This window comes from Nannospalax galili, unplaced genomic scaffold (assembly GCF_000622305.1).
Source record: "Nannospalax galili isolate Female #2095 unplaced genomic scaffold, S.galili_v1.0 scaffold358, whole genome shotgun sequence".
NCBI lineage: Eukaryota > Metazoa > Chordata > Mammalia > Rodentia > Spalacidae > Nannospalax > Nannospalax galili.
Window position 1 is genome coordinate 60,971 of NW_008340434.1, and position 20,248 is coordinate 81,218.

A 20,248-nucleotide genomic window follows, 5' to 3' on the forward strand; every position below is an offset into this window, starting at 1 on the left:
ATCAGGGTCCTGTAGTCACCAGCAGTGTGTGTGGATCAGGGTCCTGCGGTCACCAGCAGTGTGTGTGTGTGTGTGTGTGTGTGTGTGTCAGGGTCCTGTGGTCGCCAGCAGTGTGTGTGTGTGTGTGTGTGTGTGTGTGTGTGTGTGTGTGGATCAGGGTCCTGTGGTCACCAGCAGTGTGTGTGGATCAGGGTCCTGCAGTCACCAGCAGTGTGCGTGTGTGTATCAGGGTCCTGTGGTCACTAGCAGTGTGTTTGTGGATCAGGGTCCTTTGGTCACAAGCAGTGTGTGTGGATCAGGGTCCTGCAGTCGCCAGCAGTGTGACTTTAGTGCCATCTGCTCTGTCACTAAGCTCTGTGCTCTAAGATAGAAAGAAGGAGGAAGGGACGCCCAAGGTCACTCTATCACCATTAGACAAGGTGGCTGGATGAGGAAGGGCCTATGGTTGACAGGTTTCTCTCTACGTCCTGTTATGAAAACTGCACATCAGCACAGGCCTGTGATTCAAGGTCTTGGGACGTTCAGCCAAGGGGTCACAAGCTTGATGTCAGCCTGGAAGATATAATGATTCTTGTCTCCAAAAAAAAAAAGCCAGATGACAAATGGATCCACCCCAGTCCAGGCCAGTGACCAATGAGGCAGTGAGGGGGGTGTGCTGGGGTTCAGGTGTTTTTCACTCTTTGTTCCATGTTACCTGCTACCCAGAAACTTTACCTGTTCAGGTGAGGAACAAATAAATCCCACAGCATACGGGAAGACATTAATGCCGCTCAAATGTACAAGTGACAAGTAGACTTCTTAAAAGAAATATATCTTAAAAGGTTCATGGACATGGAATTTACAGAAACAGAAAGGCAAGATTGAGATGGCGTGTGTGCGTTAAGGCTGAGATGGCATGTGTGTGTTAAGACCCTCTACACAAGGGCATATTCCTCTCCTTGCCTACCTTGAAAAACTCACTAAATCGCCCCTCCCAAGATGGAGATGTTATTATCACCATGACAACAGGAACATGGTGTATATAGGAGCCACGTGGGGTGCTTCTGCTCTGGTTAAAAATATTTATTATTTTTTATTTCATGTGTACGGGTGTATGGCCTGCATGTGTGTAAGTACACCCGTGTCACGCAATGCCGCGGAGGTCAGAAAAGGGCGTCAGATCCCCTGGCACTGGAGGTACGGATGACTGTTAGCAGTCGTGTGGGTGCTAGGAATGGAACCTGGGTCCTCTGCAAGAGCAGCCAGTGCTCTTAACCGCTGAGCCATCGCTCCAGCCCTGGTTCTGTTCTTACAGCTCACATTCCATTGCCCAAATTCTCAAATCCTCAGTCTCATTCTAAATATCTTTTTAAAAGTTTTTGTCTTTAATGTGGCTGAACCTGCATTAGCGATAAGCCTAACTAATTTAAAGATTTATCTCTATTTTTCATTATGTGTCTGTATGTGAATATGTGCATGTGAGTGCCATGGAGACCAGAAGAAGGCACTGGATCTCCCGGAGCTGGAGCTACAGGTGGCTGTGAGCCACTCGGTATGGGTTCTAGGTACCAAACTCGGGACCTCTGCGACAGCAGCATGCACTCTTCATGGCTGAGCCGTACCTCTAGTGCCCTCTAACGATTTTCAAAATGGATTTATCTATAAGGATCAACAGACACATGAAGTAGATAGAACAGAAATTATAGGTGGCTTTTTATTTCCTTTGTTTTATTTATAAATGAACTTTATATTCAGAGAAAAATATTCTAAACCTGTGCTTGCAAAGACTCCACTATACAAAGCAAAGCCAAGTCTTAAACCTGCACCCTCAGCATATCATTAGGAGTCAGCCATGCTCTTAACTGGAGCATGCTACTGTCTCACCACATACCCTGGAGGTGGCCTTGACTCATATCATTATATCTTCAAGCTTCAGGTCCTGGATGTCAGAACCCTGAATCCCCATGGCCTGGGAGCAGCATGCCTTCCGAGGTCATCTGCACTGGTGTGTAATAGGCCTTGGGACATATATTAGACAAACCCACCCTTCAGTATCTGACAATCACCCCTTGGGTTTGGTGAACGGCTTTGAATTCTGCCAACTCTCGTGGCTTAAGGTCATCTGCACTGGTGTGTAATAGGCCTTGAGACGTATATTAGACAAACCCACCCTTCAGTATCTGACAGTCACCCCTTGGGTTTGGTGAACGGCTTTGAATTCTGCCAACTCTCGTGGCTTCCCTTCTCCCTCTGTGCGGCTGATCTTGGTTTGGGAAGCTCCCAAGTCAAGGAGGTACAGGCTAAAACAAAAGGAGTTTGGTGAGCTGGGACAGGATTGGGATTGAGAAGAGCCAAGAAGTGTTGTGCTCGTTCCTTCTTGACTTCTCTAAGTTTATATCGAGTCCTTCCCAGGGCCAGGTACGGGGCTCTCTACTCCCCGGGTTCCACAGTATGTAAGATGACACAGATTTGACTTCAAGGGATTCAAAGTCCTGTGTATGAAGTGAAGAGTAGGCTGTGTGAGGGAACTATGAATATATTGTATTATATTTCAATATCAGCACTCATAGGACTGCTCAGATACTAAGTATAGAAGTCTCATGTAAGAGCAAGAACTTAGTAAATGCTTAATTAACTATAGCTTTACAATCATCGTCATAAATTCCACTTGATAAGAGAGGAGGGACATGAGGGCAGCTTCTTGGTGTTTTCCACACTTGCGGCCAGCCCTCTGGTGGAATGGAATGCTGCAAACCTTCTGGCAACTTCACTGGTATGCTGGTATGCTGAGAGTGCCCAGTCATGGCAAGCAGACAAAGAATGATCTGACCAAACAAACATCCTGCTTTCAGAACAGTACAGAATGGCTTTCTGAAATAAATACCTATCTATCTTCAAAAAGCTCTCCACAGAAGCAGCCCACTCTCCACGTAGCAAGTCCTGTCCTGGAAGGCCGAGGGGATTACGCTTGAGTTAAAGTCAACAGCTCATGGATAAGCTTGTGTACGCCAGAGAGGTTCAGGAAGCCGGAAGAGGCGGGAGACAGCAGTGGTCCAAGTGAGGGAAGCACTGTGGACTTCAAGGGTTGAGACGACAAAAAGAATGCGCGAAATGGACAAAATTGCAGAAACGATGGGATGTTCAAGGTCTAAGGAAAGAGTGGGAGCTGCGTGCTCCCCAATAAGGCGGGGAGCAGCCACCTGCCTTGGGGACACACTACATGCAGTGGCACCTGGGTCACTGAAGGGAAGAGGGCCTGGGATGGGGGGGTCTCTGTTGTCAATATTCTCTGAAAGCTCTCAAAAGCATCACATATCTGGCATCTACTACACAAAATACTTGCCATAGGCAGGCACTGAGTGCCAGGTACTGAGTGCTAGGTACGGAGTGCTAGGTACTGAGTGCCTGGGATGCTCTTGAGAACTAGGACATGAATTTTAAGTTCAGTTTAAATTGAAATTCGCAGTACTTATGAATGATCAGGTGACGAGGGAACACGTTCTTGCTCCTTGCTGGAGCCCAGAAGCAGTTAAGTGATTACAGAAATCAACAAGGGTGGCACATCCTCAAAACAAACAGACAAACAAACAAACAATCACATGGTGGCCCAGCTATACTACTTACTGCTGGGCATTTACCAGAAGAGCTCCAAGTTAACCTCTTCTTTGCACATCAATACGTATTGCTAATATTTACAGTGCATTATATGATCTCTCTCTATATATATATCTACATTATATATAGATATAAAATTGTCAAAAGTTAATGAATATTTGCATGTAGTCATATAAACTTTCCTTGTATACACATCTCTATCAAAGCTTTTAGGCCTACGTTTGTTATACATTCCATTCCCTGACACAGCCCCGCTGCTTGGTAACAAACTCTTTCTCTATTCTATGACCGCTCTGTATATTTTACTCTGCAAAACCACCTGCAATCCTTTTGAAAACAAATCTCTGATCCTCTCACAGGTCAAATCTTAAAGTACTAAACCAAGAGACAGAAGAATTTTTATTCATTTTTTTTCTCCAACTGAAAAATGAATAATAACTTATAAGTGAAATCTTGGTGACACAAATGCAGATTGGGTTAGGTGGCCTGTCGTGTGGTGAAAACAGTCAACAGGGCCTGAAGCTACCTTTTTCAATCAGTAAGAAGGACTCTGCAGATATTCATTTAATGATGATTTGGCCTTTAGTCACCCTGCACCTAAGTGATCCCTACTGGATGGTAACAACAGAAGCTTTAGTGCGGCTGTTAAGAGTCTCTTCCCCACGTTGCCTTTAGCAACTCTCCTGTAGGAGACCCAGGAGGCTGAGCGGGTTTGCTCCATGAATAATACCAAAGACGTAGAGGTGTCAGCTGGGGTGTGTTACACACACAGGGCAAAGTCACAATCACAATCAAAACAGATACCATCATGGAAGTCTGGGGAAATGTGTTAATGGAATAGGCAAGTGTGCTATCAATCAGCTGCCAGAATTGCTCCTTGGTATACATTTGCCCCTGGCTGGGGTCTGTTTTATGGCTGCGAACATTAGCCAGCTCTACACAAAGAAGCAGAGAAAGCAATCTGGCTCTGATGCATTACCCCCACCCCCACCCCGTCACACCGCATTGCTCCTGTCTCTCACCTTCTGTGGCAATGAACACCCACTGCTTTCAGGAAGTGGCTGCAGAGGTGTCCTGGGTCTTCCAACCCTGCTTTTGCACTAGCAAGGCTGCCCCTTGCATCTTCAAGTACCAAGGACAGCCCCCAGCCCGCACCTGTCTTCGACAGTTTAATCCTCCGTTACACTCTATCATAGTCAGAAAGCAGAATAGTGACTCCCAAGGACAAAGGGTGCTTACGCTGTTTGGTAATTCACTTCCGATCATCTCCTACTTCTATCTACATCCAGTTGCCAGTCTTGAGATTTATGGTTACAATTTGCGGGCAGTCATTTTTCCTTTTTTCTGAGCAGAGAAGTATGGCTCCACTGGCATTCTAGAGCCCCCTTTTTTTTACCCGCTTCATTCCACGGAGGTTTGGATGTAGAACAGGTAACATCTTTCTGAAGAGTTCTTCTCAGGCATCCTAACACAAGTTGTCTGTTCCACCACCAACAAAGAGAAGCAGAGGTTGCTGGGAATAAGCATGAACACAGACCTCCCGTGTCTATTATGTCACCAAACTGCACCACAGCCCTCAGCTCATGCCTCGTCAGTTGGGAATGGATGTAGAAGGTGCTCTTCTCAGACAGTGAAAAGCAGGATGTGTAACATATTTCATACAAACAGAAGCATAACTATTTTACATCACATACAGTGATGCATGCAAGGTTTCTACCGATCTTTAATCTGGGGTTTCTACTGATCTTTAATCAATAAATGAACACCTCTTGTAACCACCACAGCCACTGTCTGAAGGGAAATGGATGCAATGGGGTTGCCTGGAGGTATGTGAAAATCCTTTCATTCACTCCGCAGTTACTTAAGCACATCCTCAAATCTAAACTTCTTTTCAACAGCAATGGGAAATTTCTAGGAGTGGCACAGAGATCAACTTCAAACGCCATCCTGACAGGAACATTCCAAATGCCCTAATTAGAAGATGTGACTTAACGAGGTTTTTATGCCACATTACAAACCCAGAAGAACGCATCTGGACTTGGTTGTCTACACTGACATGCTCTGTTTATACGTGGCTTAAAGAAGTGCTCGTTTGTCCTTCAAAGAGCCAAAGTTAGCCTTGGAATGGCCCAGTGGGGGGCATAATACCTAAAGAACAGAACTGTAGACAGAAAAAGACACTTTCAACCATTTCAAAGCAAGGAAGGTTTTTCGTAGATGAGTGGCAACGGGGGAAAAATAATCTTTTTTTTTTTTGATGCAATCTGAGCTTGTACTAATTTTTCTAGAAATAATGAACTCTAAGAGGAAAAGACTGACCAATTCCTTAAAGTTATGAGAGTGAGAGTAAGAGTCGAGGGGGATGCTGGAGTGCCCCTACTCTGGATGATGGCCAGCTTGCTAGTGTCTTTACACTGTGACTTGACAGTGAGGAGATATCACTCTGTTACGGCTATTATGTGATTTCTTGATTTCCATTAATTCACTGTCCAATTAGAAAACAGAGACACACAGAGAGAAGTTAAGGACTCTGGAGTCTGAGCTCAGAGACTAGACCTTTCGCCTCCACTCCAGCCTGCCTCCAGTTTCATCTCTACTGACATGGGCCTTCTGGTGGTGACTCTGGCCTGTTCACAACCTCAGAGCCTATTTCTGCGTGCCCAAGCTACTCTGTGGCACACAAGGCACGTGAGCACTTTTTCAATGACTGTGACTTGCCCAGGTTATAGAATCTTATTGCTGATTAGGGAAGGTGGTAGGACACAGGGCGTTCCAAAGGTTGGGAAGCTTGAGCCTGGTGTCAATATTGCGGGCCACTTCCACCTGCAAGGTCAGCACTGACTACTAGAACATTCCAAGCAACATTCTCATAACTGTTTCCTTACTTTTTCCTTCCTTCCTTCCTTCCTTCCTTCCTTCCTTCCTTCCTTCCTTCCTTCCTTCCTTCCTTCCTTCCTGATACCTACCCCTCATTTCCTGCCTCCAACTTTCCTTGGACCCCCCCCCCAACTTGTACCTCAACCAACTTCATGTCCATTAAAAATGTATCCCACTGAGTTCAGTGTGGACATGGGCATAGGGCCATCCACTAGAGCATGGACAACCTACCAGTGGTCACAATACCTAGCTCCTTAGCTAGGGGTGAGGCCTTGGGAGCCCCACTCCCATACATCCATCTTCATGGTTCCGAATAGTTCTAGAAATTTCTACTTGGGTAACTGCAGTTCCCAGCTGTGGGGAGTGCAATTCCTGAATCACACCTTCCATATAGGAACGTATTATTTGCGACCCAATCTACATCACACTCCCAAACTTTGCGTGCCTCTAGCCAGGAAACAGGTAGGCCGATGTAGTAACAGGAAATACTCTAGGTGAAATAGTAATCGGGATTTGTCAATGATTGGGAGGTCTTGAGGCCATGTGCCCCAGCCTCTTCCTAAGCATAGAAAATGAGAGGCAAAAGTCACTTCAGATGGTCCAGAAGCGGACACTTTTCTATGTACTTACCCGTGCAGTGAAGTCCACAGCAGCTGCCCTGTTTAACAGCAACGTGGCTACATTAATGTTCCCATAGTGAGCAGCTATGTGGAGCGGGGTGAATCCACTCTGTCAAGAAAACACAGCAGACGTTCAATTCCTGCCTGCCGGGCCCTCACCTGAAACCTTCAGATCCTAGCCTGGCCCAACTCAAAACGAGGAAACAAAATATGCTAGGGTCCACAGTCCACTGTGTGCCGGGCTTTTGTCAGGGCCAATGGCTCATAGGGTTTCTAACAACCCCACACTCACAGGCAGAGGAAGAGCCAGGGCAAACCCAAGGGCAGACACTGATCAGGTTTAGTAACAGAACGATGCAGAAGCCAACATTTCAAGAAGTGGAAACAGGAACAAGGGAAATCTTCACAGTTCATAGCTGAACAGCTCGATTACTAGTGCCGTTTGTCACCGAGGAGAGAACTGGCCTTGGAAACTCTTGATCCAAAGTCAATTAGGTTTATATATTCAATACAGATTCATGTTAATCAACAGTAAACGTCCATTATAATAAGGACTAAAGTGATTTTAGGTGTGTAGAGCTATTATCATAAAGTTGATTTTTGTACCACAGAAGATATAATTCTGTAAAGAATCTATATACTGATCTTTTTATTAGCAAGTGCTTACTCGATAACACGATTTTCTAGATACTTCTCTACCATGGTCAAACTTCCTCTAAAAAAAAAAAAAAAAAAGGCTAAACATGCAACGGTTCACTTATTTTCCCCAAAGATCGAATCCTTAGAAGTGATGCATGTCTAATGTATCAGCAAGCTTCTCAGCCATGCTAGCCGTCCCTGCATCTCATGGAAGGTGGGTCAGTTTGCATCCTTCTGATTAAGGTCCCTTTGGCTGACACCATGGAGGGTAAGTGTCATGCAGAACCCTAAAGACTGAGCCTGGAGGAGGAGAGGAGGGACAGGGGTGTCTGCAGCTTGTACGGCCGATAAGCATCGCAAGGACCCAAAGGGCTTTGCCTCTGTTCCAATACACTTAGGTATGACGATCCCTAAGTCTTCCTTCCCAGTGCCAAGCTCAGCTGCAGAAAGCCCTGGCAGTCGACCTGTTGTGGGCTCTGGCACATGCTCCTTCGGGGACAGGGTGGAAAGCAGGAGTCTAGCCTAGGAAGGCGATGCGGAGAAGGCAATGAGGCAGCAGCACTAGGACATGGGAAGCAATGGAGCAGATCCGGGTTATACAAGTACGGATACATATACACAGATATATATATATATACCTCGGTTGGTCTATTCACCACCATCTAGGTTAACACATTGGGAAGCAGAGGAGGAAAAAATGAACGTTAGTTCACTGTCGGTGACATGGACTGCACAAAGCTCATGGCGGCTAAGGGATGACGAGAAAGCTATGACGGAAGCAAATCAGGCAGGAGGAAGGCTGGACTGACAAAGCTGGACTCCATTTCCTCCACACAGACTCCGGGGTAAGACGGGCAAGACAACAGACGTCCGGGCCGTGGCTCTTTCCCTGCCGGCGTGCTGGCCTGGCTCCCCGACCCTGGGCACGCCGCCCCGCACGGCCCGGGTCACAGGCTCATCCGCGCACACTGGGTCGGGCCTTTGGAACCGTCCACCCCATGCTGCCCTGTTTGGCACGGTCCCGGGGGACAGGGGATGCGTGGGAACCTATTCTTTGGAGGCGGCAGGCAGCATCCGGGCCTCCACGCTGCGTCCTGGCACGGACACAGCCTCCCCCGTCCGGAGAACGCACGTGTCCCGCACGAGCTCGCTAAGGGGGAGCCCAGGCGTTCTGGAGGCTGCGGGCTGACATGGGACAGGGGTGCCGGGCCGTGAGCTCCGGGCCTCACCTTCGACTCCACGTCCGCGTTGTTGTCGTTCTGCAAGAGCAGAGCGGCCGCTTTCGTGTCGTCTTTCCGGGCGGCGATGTGAAGAGCCGGGAGGCGCACTTTGCCCTTTGTGTCATTTTCCAGCAGGAGAGAGACCACTTGGTCGTGACCCTGCTGCAGAGCCACTGCCAAGGGAGTGAAGCCATCCTGCAGGGAGAAGGCGGGTCAAGGTCGGGCCTGGGGCTGCCTTTGGGCTCCATCACCAAACAGGGAGGCCACAGGGTGACCCCAGTTCTCCCCTGGGGTTTTCAGTGTTAGCACACTTTAAAGCACGTTTATGAAAAGACACGTTCTTATGTATGCATATATACTCAAATTAAAAGACAGGAAATTTCTACTCTCTTTTTTCACATGTTCAAAAGTAGTAATTAGCCAGGCACCACGCCTTTAATGTCAGCACTCAGGAGGCAGAGGCAGGCAGATCTCTGTGACATCCAGGTGAGTCTGTTTGCATTGTAAGTTCCAGGCCACCTGGGGCTAGAGGGAGACACTGTCACACACTCACACATAAAACCAGAAACAAAGCATCAATAACAAAACCAGTAACTATACAGTAAGTGGAAAAATTTTGAAAATATGCAAAAGTACATCATCAAAAAGAAAACGCCAGACTCAATAAACATAAAATAATTTTGATGAAAGAGTAATCTCAAGTTAAAATCTCAAAGATTACTTTAAATGAGATCTAACATCTTCCACTGAAACTTTAAAAAAAATTTTATTTTTAATTATTTTTTAAATTTTATTTATTTTATGCGTGTGCGTGTATTGCCTGCATGTAGGTAAGTGCACCCGTGTCGTGCAATGCCTGCGGAGGTCAGAAGAGGCCGCCGGATCCCCTGGGACTGGAGCATGTCCCAGTTTTTTTGATATTTTATTTATTATTTTTATTTTATTTGTATGAGTGTATTGCCTGCATGTATGTGAGCGCACCCGTGTCGTGCAATGCCACAGAGGTCAGAAGAGGGCTTGGGATTCCCCTGGAACCGGAGTTAAGGACAGTTCATAGCCACCATGTGGTACTGGGAATCGAACCCGGGTCCTCTGCAAGAGCAGTCAGTGCTCTTAACCGCTGAGCTATCTCTCCAGCTCCTTCCACCAAAACTTTAAAGTTAGAATAGTTGTTCATTATTCTATGGCTTAGCCTATGTCTGGAGCACATGAATTAATGGACCATGGTCATCACCACTTTAAGAAAGACATGTATAGTAAAGGCTCCTGACTTCTCTAACCAATAGAGACAGATGACATAGGAATTGTGCAAAGCCTGACTTTACTATTTGGTAGTAATGATAATATCTGATAACTGTACATATTTATGGAGTACAAAGTGGTGTTATGATTTATGAATGCAATGTTGATTGATGGAATGATGTAAATTAACATATAAACCACCTCAAACGCTTCATTGTGGTGAGACCATTTGAAACGTATTCTGCCAGCAATTTTGAACTATGCAATCTGCTCTTACTATGTTCTCTCTCTGCTCTGTGCCGTCGCTGCCCCCGCCCTACTCCTTCTGGGGCCACTTCGCACTTGTTCTAGCCCCCTGAACCCTGGGTACCCATCATTCCAGCTTTCCTTCTCTAAGTTGAGTTAAAGAGAATTTTACAGCACACTGTATGTGCACATGTGCACACTCCGTGTGCCCTTTGGAGTTCCCTGGGACTTGACAAAGAGGACATAGCTATAGATTTCACAGTGGTCCCTGAAACTGTGTCTGGTGTAGTCCTGTTGATCACAGAATAAACAACACAGACTAGATGCCCTAACACTGGCTCACATGATAATTTCATTGTGGTTTTTTAAAAAATTATACACTCAAAAGAAGATTGAAAAATGATAATTTTTACTGGAGAATGGGCAAGCAAGTTACTTATTTTTTTAATGTAGTCATGATTATTTAACGTCTGTAGTCATTTGGTACAAATATTGGTTACTTGAATTCTTTTTAAAATATTTTAAAATATTTAATATTTTTATTTTATGTGTATGCGTGTATTGCCTGCATGTAGGTAAGTGCCCCCATGTCGTGCAATGCCCATGGAGGATAGAAGAGGCTGTTGGATCCCCTGGAACTGGAGTTACGGACAGTTGTTAGCTGCCATGTGGTGCTGGGATTCGAACCCGGGTCTTCTGCAAGAACAGCCAGTGTTCCTAACCACTGAGCGGTCCCCCCAGCCCTGGTTACTTTAATTCTAATGCCCTTTGGCACCACTTTTGTCAGCCACTCGTTTGCTGGAAAATTGGTAAGTGCTTCTACAATTACCTGGCTGAAAGAAAATCAGCAAGCCCATGTTCACGGACAGCAAAACCTCAGCCAGAGCATGTCCATAAGTCTCTCCATAAGAACCCTAGTCGCCAGGGTTCGCTACTCACTGTGGGTGTCCCTCATTCCTAGGGTGACATCTCCCTTCCTAAAATGCTCTCCCTTCTTCTGCTCCCTGTATTTAATCCCTGTCTACACTCCCTGCCTCTGGATCGGGCCACTGGCTTCTCTTAACTCTACCACCCAAGAAAACAGGAAAGCAAAGCTAGTCCCTAAAGGTTCAGCAAGAAAACCAGCAGGCAGAGACAGAATCAAAATGTCACCAAGACAAGCTTGCAGATTACCCTTAAGCATATGTAGTCTAGAACACACTGTAATCTTAGAAAAGCCGTGTCCATGAGAATCAACATAGAATTTCTTGTTCTCAATGATAAAAATCCACGTACACGTATCTGAACAATGATACGGATGAATAAACCAACCAAGCGTTATGTCTACAGAAAATTTAGAGTGAACATTTGTTTATTGTATTTTGTGACTGAAACAGTGCTGGGGATCAGACTCAAAACCTGTGCTTGCCAGGCTTCCATACCCGCCCCCCCCCAAAATAAGTTTTGTAGAGTGATAACAGGAAAATTGTGTAAGAGGAGTCAATTTTGCACCTCAATTTAAAAATTGGAAACAGTATAAGGGTAAAAAATGACAGCAGATTTCTGTTTTGAGTCAAAACAAAAGGGCTCCATGTTCACTGTTGTGATATGTAAATTCAGAGAGCCTGTGCATAAAAGGCAATACTTTGCACTAGAAAATACACTGCAGATAATCCGATTAGCACGAGTAAGAATACGATCCTAGTATAAGGCAATGAAGGACCCAAAGATACCCGCTCTGAGGTGTAACTGCTAAATTTAGCAGCTTTGGCTTTTGGTCCAAATAGACTGTAACAGTCTTCGCAGTCATTCTTATGAGGAGGACAAAAAGTCAGAAAGTAAATGTGGTAAAACTCCTTGAAAGAAGGGCTCAGCCCTGGTGGCTGAGGGTCACAGCATCACTGCCTTGCGGCACATGTGATAAATACTGGGCCGTGAATTGATTGCTTGTGGAGAAAATAAGAAATTTTGCTTCAAGCTTCAGAATAGTCATTTACAAATGAATGCTTTAAGTGCAAAAGATAAAGTACGCAGTGCACAGCAATGTTAAAAAATGTCTCAAAATTCAGCCCTCCCATGCACTTGATATGTATACACAAGATACAAGTGTGTCATGATTATTGGAAAAATTATAGTTAAAGGCACCTGGGGCTAGAGCGTAGCTCAGCAGTAAAGTGCATGTTTTGTATAAAGCACAGCCCTGGGTGTGAGCCCCAGCACCAAAAAAAAAGGGGGGGGGATTGGCAGATCATTTAGTAAATAAAAAATCATATTTAAAATCTTGCTATTGTACTGTTGGTTCTGTAAATACTAACACTGTCTACAGGACATCAGTAACCAAGGATGGCTAAGGGAAAAGCAGCATCATAGTTAGAATACCCTATAAATGAAACTTTTTTCCTTTCCAACACCAATGACCTGAAAGAGGAGAAAAAGCTTAGTGGAGGGATGGCATATCTGTGGGGACTCAGATGTTATCTTCGAAGAGGTGAGACAGCAACTTGAATAAAAACATGGGCGTGTTTTGTATTTATAGGTTATTTTCCATAAAATTAAAAATTGATAACATGAAATTAAATTGCTGAAAAATGACACCAACATCTACTAAGCCAGTTGCCCACTGGTACATATTTAGGTGCTGTTCAGGTTTTAAAAACTGTTACTGCTAAATATGTTAATATTTTATATACTATTTTTATACACTATTTTTTACCTTCCCTAAAAATTTTTGGTACGTTTTTAGCAACAAATGACATAAATATTGACATTTGACAGACCACCAGATGTTCAGCAAATGTGTTGCAACTGCTTCTTAATTTGAACAATGCTATAGAAGATTCTAGCTTCCTTCCACCACCGTTTTCTACTTCTAACTCGGGCAAATCTGGATTTTCTTCTTCACCTGATTGACACGTTCATATTTCATCTATCTGCAAGCAGGCATGTGCTCACATAGCATGGTCCTGCGTCTGCCTTTTTGTGTGAACTGTCTCTTCATCTGTTGGTGGTTTTCTAGATACAATCTCGACAGCTAGGCAAGGGTAAACGCAGCTTTCCATTAGTCTTTCCTGTGCCATTCAGCAGACACACCCGCCTCTGCCTCAGAGGAATGGCTTTGCGGCCGGGAAGCCCTATATCTGCTGGAATTCACTGTAGATTTAAAATGAAGAATATCCCAATACTGGTCCTTTACTATTAGCAATAGATTTTGAGAGACATGCTTAATGACTGATCTATACTGTCTTTGTTTAGAATAAAAATTATATAACCTAACATAGCACTAGAGGCTTATATAACTTCCTCTTTTTAAAACAATTCCTTTAGTCCAGATTATAGAGGTGCCCCCTCCAATATTAGTTAGTTAAAAGTATATGATGGTTTTGTTTAGAAGTACAGATGAAATCTAATTAGTTAATTTTAGAAATATACAAATTCAATCATAATTAGCATAACAAATTTGGAAAAAAACATTTATAGTTAATGTTTCACTGAAATAATAATTCAAAACAATGGCTGCCTTGGAGGCAAGATTATTAAGAGGCAAAAATTATTATTAAGTAAATATGGTAAAAATTAAAATAATAGCTCAATTATAGGGTAGACCAAGCTCTTGAGACTACAAAGGGTTTCTGTGCAATGGGGAGAATTATCAAAGGTTAAAAATAGATTTTAAATTGCATTTCATAAAAACCCACACATTAAGTATGTAATAGTCACTGAACTCCCAGTGGGGTAAATGCTCAGCTCTAGGTTTTCAAAGTGCTTCATAAACATGTGCACTGAACCCTCAGAGGGCCTGGAGCGCCTTACCTCTGTGGCTAGGCTCTGACTGGCACCGTTGTCAAGAAGAAACCTGACGACTTCCAGATGGTTCTCTTGGGCTGCCATATACAACGGCGTGAAGCCATTCTGCAAAGTAAGACAGGAGAGTTGTGTGGGCTGCTTTGTAGAGCTGGTTCATTTCCCTGGTATGGAGAGGTATGCTCGGAGAAGAAGCAGTCCCATGTAACATCTTCATGATGCTTTGCTGTAGACAGCCATGGTTACTAGAACACCTTGGCACCACAGCCTACACCACAGCCATGCATGATTTGAGTATAATTCGTATTATACTTTACAATCACAGTTAGAGTGCCGATCATACAAGTGTTTAGTTTCTAGTTCATAATCAGCCATCTAAGTCAAATTCATAGCAATTTATGTACTTTAGATAAATAAGTGTATTCATTTAATCATCACCCACATATGAAACACCTCCATGAATAGTGTTTTATCTCCTCATGCTATGAGATGAAAAACATGTTCACTCGGCATGCCTCCCAAGCGCCAACCACTTATTTTAAGTAAAGATATACTGCTTTCACAAAAAAGGAGGCACTGCAGGTCTATGCTGGGTTTTTGTCTGCTTGAGTTTGCACGGGTCTTGTATATGCTGACACCATTGCTGTAGGTTCATATGAGCAGGGTCCCAGGAGCCTGTAGGACTCTGTTTCCATGTGGTCAGGTACCTCCTCCCTGACCCTTACAATCTTTCTGCTCCAATGGCAGTACGCCTCCGCTTTAGTCAAAGAACGATGGGCAGCTGATCACTGCTGGGTGAGGAAGAACTGATCTTCTTTAAGGGAGAGACTCTAGATAGGCTGACTAGACCCCAGTGAATGAACTTGCACTGAAGGACATTTGGGAACACTAACTTGACTCCATAGGGCCCTATACATGTATGACAGAATGCATGAAATGGGGGGCGGGGAGCTACAGGGAGTTTGGATGGGGGAGGGAATATAAAGATAATTAAGATGTTCTATATGAAAAGCACAAAAATTCAATGAAAATATACATTGAAAAAGCATGGGGCTTGAGAGATGGCTTGTCAGTTATGAACACTGCCTGCTCTTGCAGAGGATCTGGGTTCAATTCCCAGCACCCACATGGCAGCTAACAACCGTCTATAACTCCAGTTCCAGAAAAATCTGACACCCTCTTCTGACTTCTGCAGGCATTGTACAATACATATGCACTTATCTATACGCAGGCAATACACTAATATACATAAAATAAAAATAATAAATAAAATACTTTTTTTTGTTTTGGTCTTTTTGAGACAGGGTCTCCCTGTAGCCCCAACTGTCCTGGAACTCACTATGTAGAGCAGGCTGGCCTTGAACTCACAGAGATCTGCCTGCCTCTGCCTCCCAAGTGCTGGGACTACAGGCCCAATAAAATACTTTTTAAAAACCATGGTGAGGTGATATTTTGGATATAACAGGATTAAAATGAAAACATATGAAACAATTTAAAAAAATCATCCCAATTGAAAAAAGAAGTAGGATTTTCAAATAGCTTGGAAAGGAATTTATTTTAATCTCAAATTGCTTCAGAATCATCACAGATGAGATTATGTGGAAGAAAGAAATTATCACCTTGCAAAGTGTTGTGACTGAGCTTAACCGTTCCTTACCATGGGCTTTCTTTGGTGGAGACAAGGTCTCACATAGCCCAGGTTGGCCTAGAACTCAGTATATATTGATTGGCGGCTTGCCTTGAACTTTTGATGCGCCACCTCCCAAAAGTTGGAATTACCAGCATGCACCTCCACGCGTGGCTTCCTTTTCTTTTCGAGGGCCATCTCAGCATTAGTAGCTGAAAACTGCTCTTTCTCAGAGCAGTCACATTCCTGTTTACCTCTTTATTCTTAAAATATTTGTTTATAGATATGTAACTTATATCTCATAAAACTCAGCCTTCACCATGGACAGTTCATTGGGGCAGCTAGCCTCACCAAGCAAAAGCCACAGCAAGATGCATCCCCTCTGACTTCACGTCATTCCATCCCCTGTACCTCATGGTACTAGCACTTGCCCCACTCTGTAACCCTGGTAACCATTTACCTCTGTTTAGTTGCTTTTTATTTTACTTATTATTTTAATTTTTTGGGTGTGTGTATGAGTGTATTGCCAGCATGTATGCAAGTGCACTTGTGTCATGCGATGACTGCAGAGATCAGAAGAAGGTATCGGATCCCCTGGAACTGGAGTTTTGGGTGGTCATTAGCTGCCATGTGAGTGTTGGGAACAGAACCTGGGTTCTCTGTAAGAGCAGCCAGTGTTCACCACTGAGCTCTGTTCTCAGAGCTGAATTCTGTTCAGTTTCTATGGCTTTGTTTACTTTTGACATTTCATATAAATGCAATCATACAATGCCCAACCTTGAAGGGTCTTATGACAGTTCTGTTACCCACACTGATAGGATGTTTTGGTTCATCTTTTATAATGATGTCTATGGTTTTAATATTAAATGTCCCTGTGGGACTTAATTGAAGACTTGCTCTTCAATTAAGTTTTCAGGGGAGGGGTTCTTGGGAAGTGATTGGCTCCTGAGGGCTCTAAAGTAATCAATGGATGAGTCCGCTCACAGGTCCATATTTGATGGTATCCCTGGGCAGCGGTGGAAAGCATAAGATGAGGCCTGTGGGGAGTAGGCCGCTGGAGGGCATGCCATTGCAGGGGCTGCCTTGTCCTGGCCCTATCTGACTCCCCCTGCTTTCTGACCCCGTGGAGGTGAGTAGCTGAACTCAGCCAAACCTTGTTTGGGGTGATGCTTTCCCTTGTGTCAGGCCCATGAACAACGGTCGAGCACTTGTGAGCCCAAATACATCTTTTGTCCTTTTTTTTCCAGGCATGTTGTCATGGTAACCAAACTGACTCTCGGAATGGGCATTCCATTTTAAAGTGAGCATTTGGTATACTGCATCTGACCGTGCGTCAGTGTTGGTCAACAGCACGTACAACGTCCCCCTCATTTCACAATGTCTCGCTAATTTTCTTCTGGACTATTAGTCTTTCTGCTCGGCAGGCAGGATCTGTCTTGTTGGACTTTGAGATGGGTGGGCCGCTGCTCCCTGACCTATACTTATGGAGTAGACATATGTACATGCTATGTTTGTTTACTTTCAGATCTTCTCTCCCGAGTCTTTTCTCTGCTCATGCCCCATGCCCAGCCTCGATTGCAAGGACCGCATCAAAGGACTGTCTGGATCTCTGGCTCTGTCTAGGTTTACCCGCCTCCTGCCCTAAGTTTCCATTCTCCAGGGCTTTCTGAAGCATCTCTGGCCTTCTGTTCTCAGTGTCCTCAATCCAACTCCAACCCTCATTGAACATTTACTGTCCGTAAATTCATTTCTGCTCCTTTAATTCAAGTAACTCCAATTAATACACACATTACCTATCAATAATGCATCAACAAGGCATGAGAAACAGATCATCAATCTGGCTTGATTCTAGGCAGAGAACAGCAAATGTCCTCTGAGAAGACTAATGTCACCATCAGCCTCCAGCTTAGGGGCTTAGGCACAATCCAATGTGTTGTCACTTGACAAGCTATGGCTATACTGTTTGTGAAATGGCACCTGGACTAGGGGGATGGCCAGGCTTCATAAAGATTTTCTTCTCCATTTTCATATTAATTTCCTAACTTGGAAATCTCCAAAACAAAGCTGGTGAAAAGAAGAATGTACCAGAGCCCAATTTACATTTTTCTTCTCTGTGGCAACAATAGATTTAAGCCCCAAAGGGCAGAGCAGCTTAAGTCGCAGTCAGTATGCTATTTAAAGTCTGATTGTATCTATTATCTTCAACACCTTCTGCTCCCAATGTTTACAGTGCAGCTATTATAAGCATGCAAATATGCAGACTTATAATTTTGCAGCTAGCGCTGAGGCATGCTCCATCACACTCAACACCACAGAGTAAATTAAAAAACCCTCTTGTGATTTAGAGACATACATTTCATTGGTGACGTTTCCCTAGCCACACTTTCCCGTGTCCAATTACTCTATGCTGCAAATGATTTCACTGAATTCTGTGCCACACTCATGTCTGTAATTGGCAGATGAGAGATATGACACAAGGTCAAAAGTCAGAGTGTTTGTCTGTCTTTGTGAGGATCTGGCCTTTCCAACATAGGGAACGTGAAGACACAGAACACACTGGCTGAAAACTCTGCAGCCTCCCAGTGCAACGGCAGGCTTTGCCTTTGGCCTGTGATGCAGAGAGCTGATTGTTTGCAGAGGCAAAGTCCCTTTCACAACGTATTTGAGCTATGAATATATTGTAATGAACAAGAGATTATTGGAATGTAAAGTAATTCAAGAAAGGCTTAACTAATTGCTAAGACTTAATGATCAAGGCAATGATCAAAACTCATTTAAAATAAAAATCTACAAATTTTAGTTATAGGGTCCAAATTTATATGATCAAAATTTGGATGCTGTGCCATGTCATTTTTATTGTTTTTTTAGAAATTGTTTATTATTTTTATCTTATGTGTATGAGTGTATTGCCTGAATGCAGGTGAGTGCACCCGTGTCGTGCAGTGCCCGCGGAGGACAGAAGAGACTATTGGATCCCCTGGAACTGGAGCTATGGACAGCTGTTAGGTGCCATATGGGTGCTGGGATTTGAACCTGGGTCTTCTGCAAGAACAGTTAGTGTTCCTAACCGCTGAGCCATCTCTTCAGCCCACATGTCATTTTTATTAAGCTAAGGACAATTTTTATATTCAAGGAGGGTTAGGGCTCATGACTCTTTTTTTAAAAAAATATTTATTTATGGGCTGGAGAGATCGCCCAGTGGTTAAGAGCACTGACTGCTCTTACAGAGGACCTGGGTTTGATTCCCAGCACCCACATGGCGGCTACAAACCATCCTTAACTCCAGGTCCAGGGGAACCCAAAGCCCTCTCCTGACCTCTGCTGGCATTGCATGACACGGGTGCACTCACAAACATGCAGGCAATACACTCATACCCATAAAAAAAAAAATTATTTACTTTTATGCTATGTGTATGAGTGCTTTTCCTGTATGTATGTAAGTGCACCCATGGTGAGCAATGCCCTCTGAGGCTAGAGAGGGCATTGGATCCCCTGGAACTGGGGTTTCAGACAGTTGTTAGCTGCCATGTGGATGCTGGGAATCGAATCCAGGTCCTCTGTAAGAGCAGCCAGTGCTCTAACTGTTAAGCCACCTCTCCAGTCCCTTACTTTACTTTTGACACACAGTTGCATGGGTCCCAGGCTAGTGAACTCCCCACGTAACCAAAGATGACTGTGAAGTTTGGACCCTCCCGCCTCCACTTCCCAAGTGCTGGCATTAGAGGCATGCACCACCATGCTCAGTGTGTGTGGTGCTAGGGTTGAACCCCGGCTTTCCACACCCTAAGCAAGCACTCTACCACCTGAGCTACAACTTCAGCTCCCATTTAATCTTTTTCCTGTTGTTGCTGACTTTTGGGTCTTTATTTAAATTCCTACTGAAGAGTTGCTACACGGACTTATCATCCAGCCTCCTTCCCTCATTGCCCGGATACAATTTTGGAGGCATACAAGGCAGGTGTCCAGATGGAGAGGAAGCACAGTGCAGTGTGTGGTGCAGGGGAGGGGATGCACAGGCTCCATTCTCCCCTCAGGCATCATCAGTACGGACCAGACCATGTAGAAATTGAGATGAAAGCTGACTGGGGCTTTATTTCCACCACAGTTCCCCCAGCCACTACATACCAGGTTTATGTGTAGAAATTGAGATGAAAGCTGATTGGGGCTTTATTTCCACCACAGTTCCCCCAGCCACTACATACCAGGTTTATGACTGTCTGCCCTAAGATGCAATCAAGAATGTGTGTGACATTTAGAAGGAGATCATCTGTACTCCTTCTCTTTGGAAAATTAAAAAGGAATTGGAAATGGGTTGTAAAGTTTCCCTACTAGCTTATAGCCTATAGTTAACTAGTTCTCAGTAGATGAGATTATAGTAAGAGTCTGAAAAAATAATCAGCTTA

The 20,248-nt window shown here is 44.3% G+C and overlaps 1 protein-coding gene across 1 annotated transcript in view; it reads right to left on the reverse strand.

Annotated features, from left to right (window-relative positions):
• LOC103736118 (ankyrin-3-like) overlaps positions 1 to 16,910 on the reverse strand; it is a gene marked incomplete at its 3' end in the record, with an annotated part of 74,567 nt that extends 57,657 nt beyond the window's left edge. Inside the window, exons 1-5 of the mRNA XM_017798829.1 lie at positions 16,830 to 16,910; positions 14,228 to 14,326; positions 8,960 to 9,145; positions 8,369 to 8,392; positions 7,102 to 7,200 (exon numbers count right to left, since the gene is read on the reverse strand). Coding sequence (XP_017654318.1) covers positions 7,102 to 7,200; positions 8,369 to 8,392; positions 8,960 to 9,145; positions 14,228 to 14,326; positions 16,830 to 16,910 — 489 coding nt within the window. The remainder of the gene's footprint in view (positions 1 to 7,101; positions 7,201 to 8,368; positions 8,393 to 8,959; positions 9,146 to 14,227; positions 14,327 to 16,829) is intronic.
• Positions 16,911 to 20,248: the final 3,338 nt, after the last annotated feature.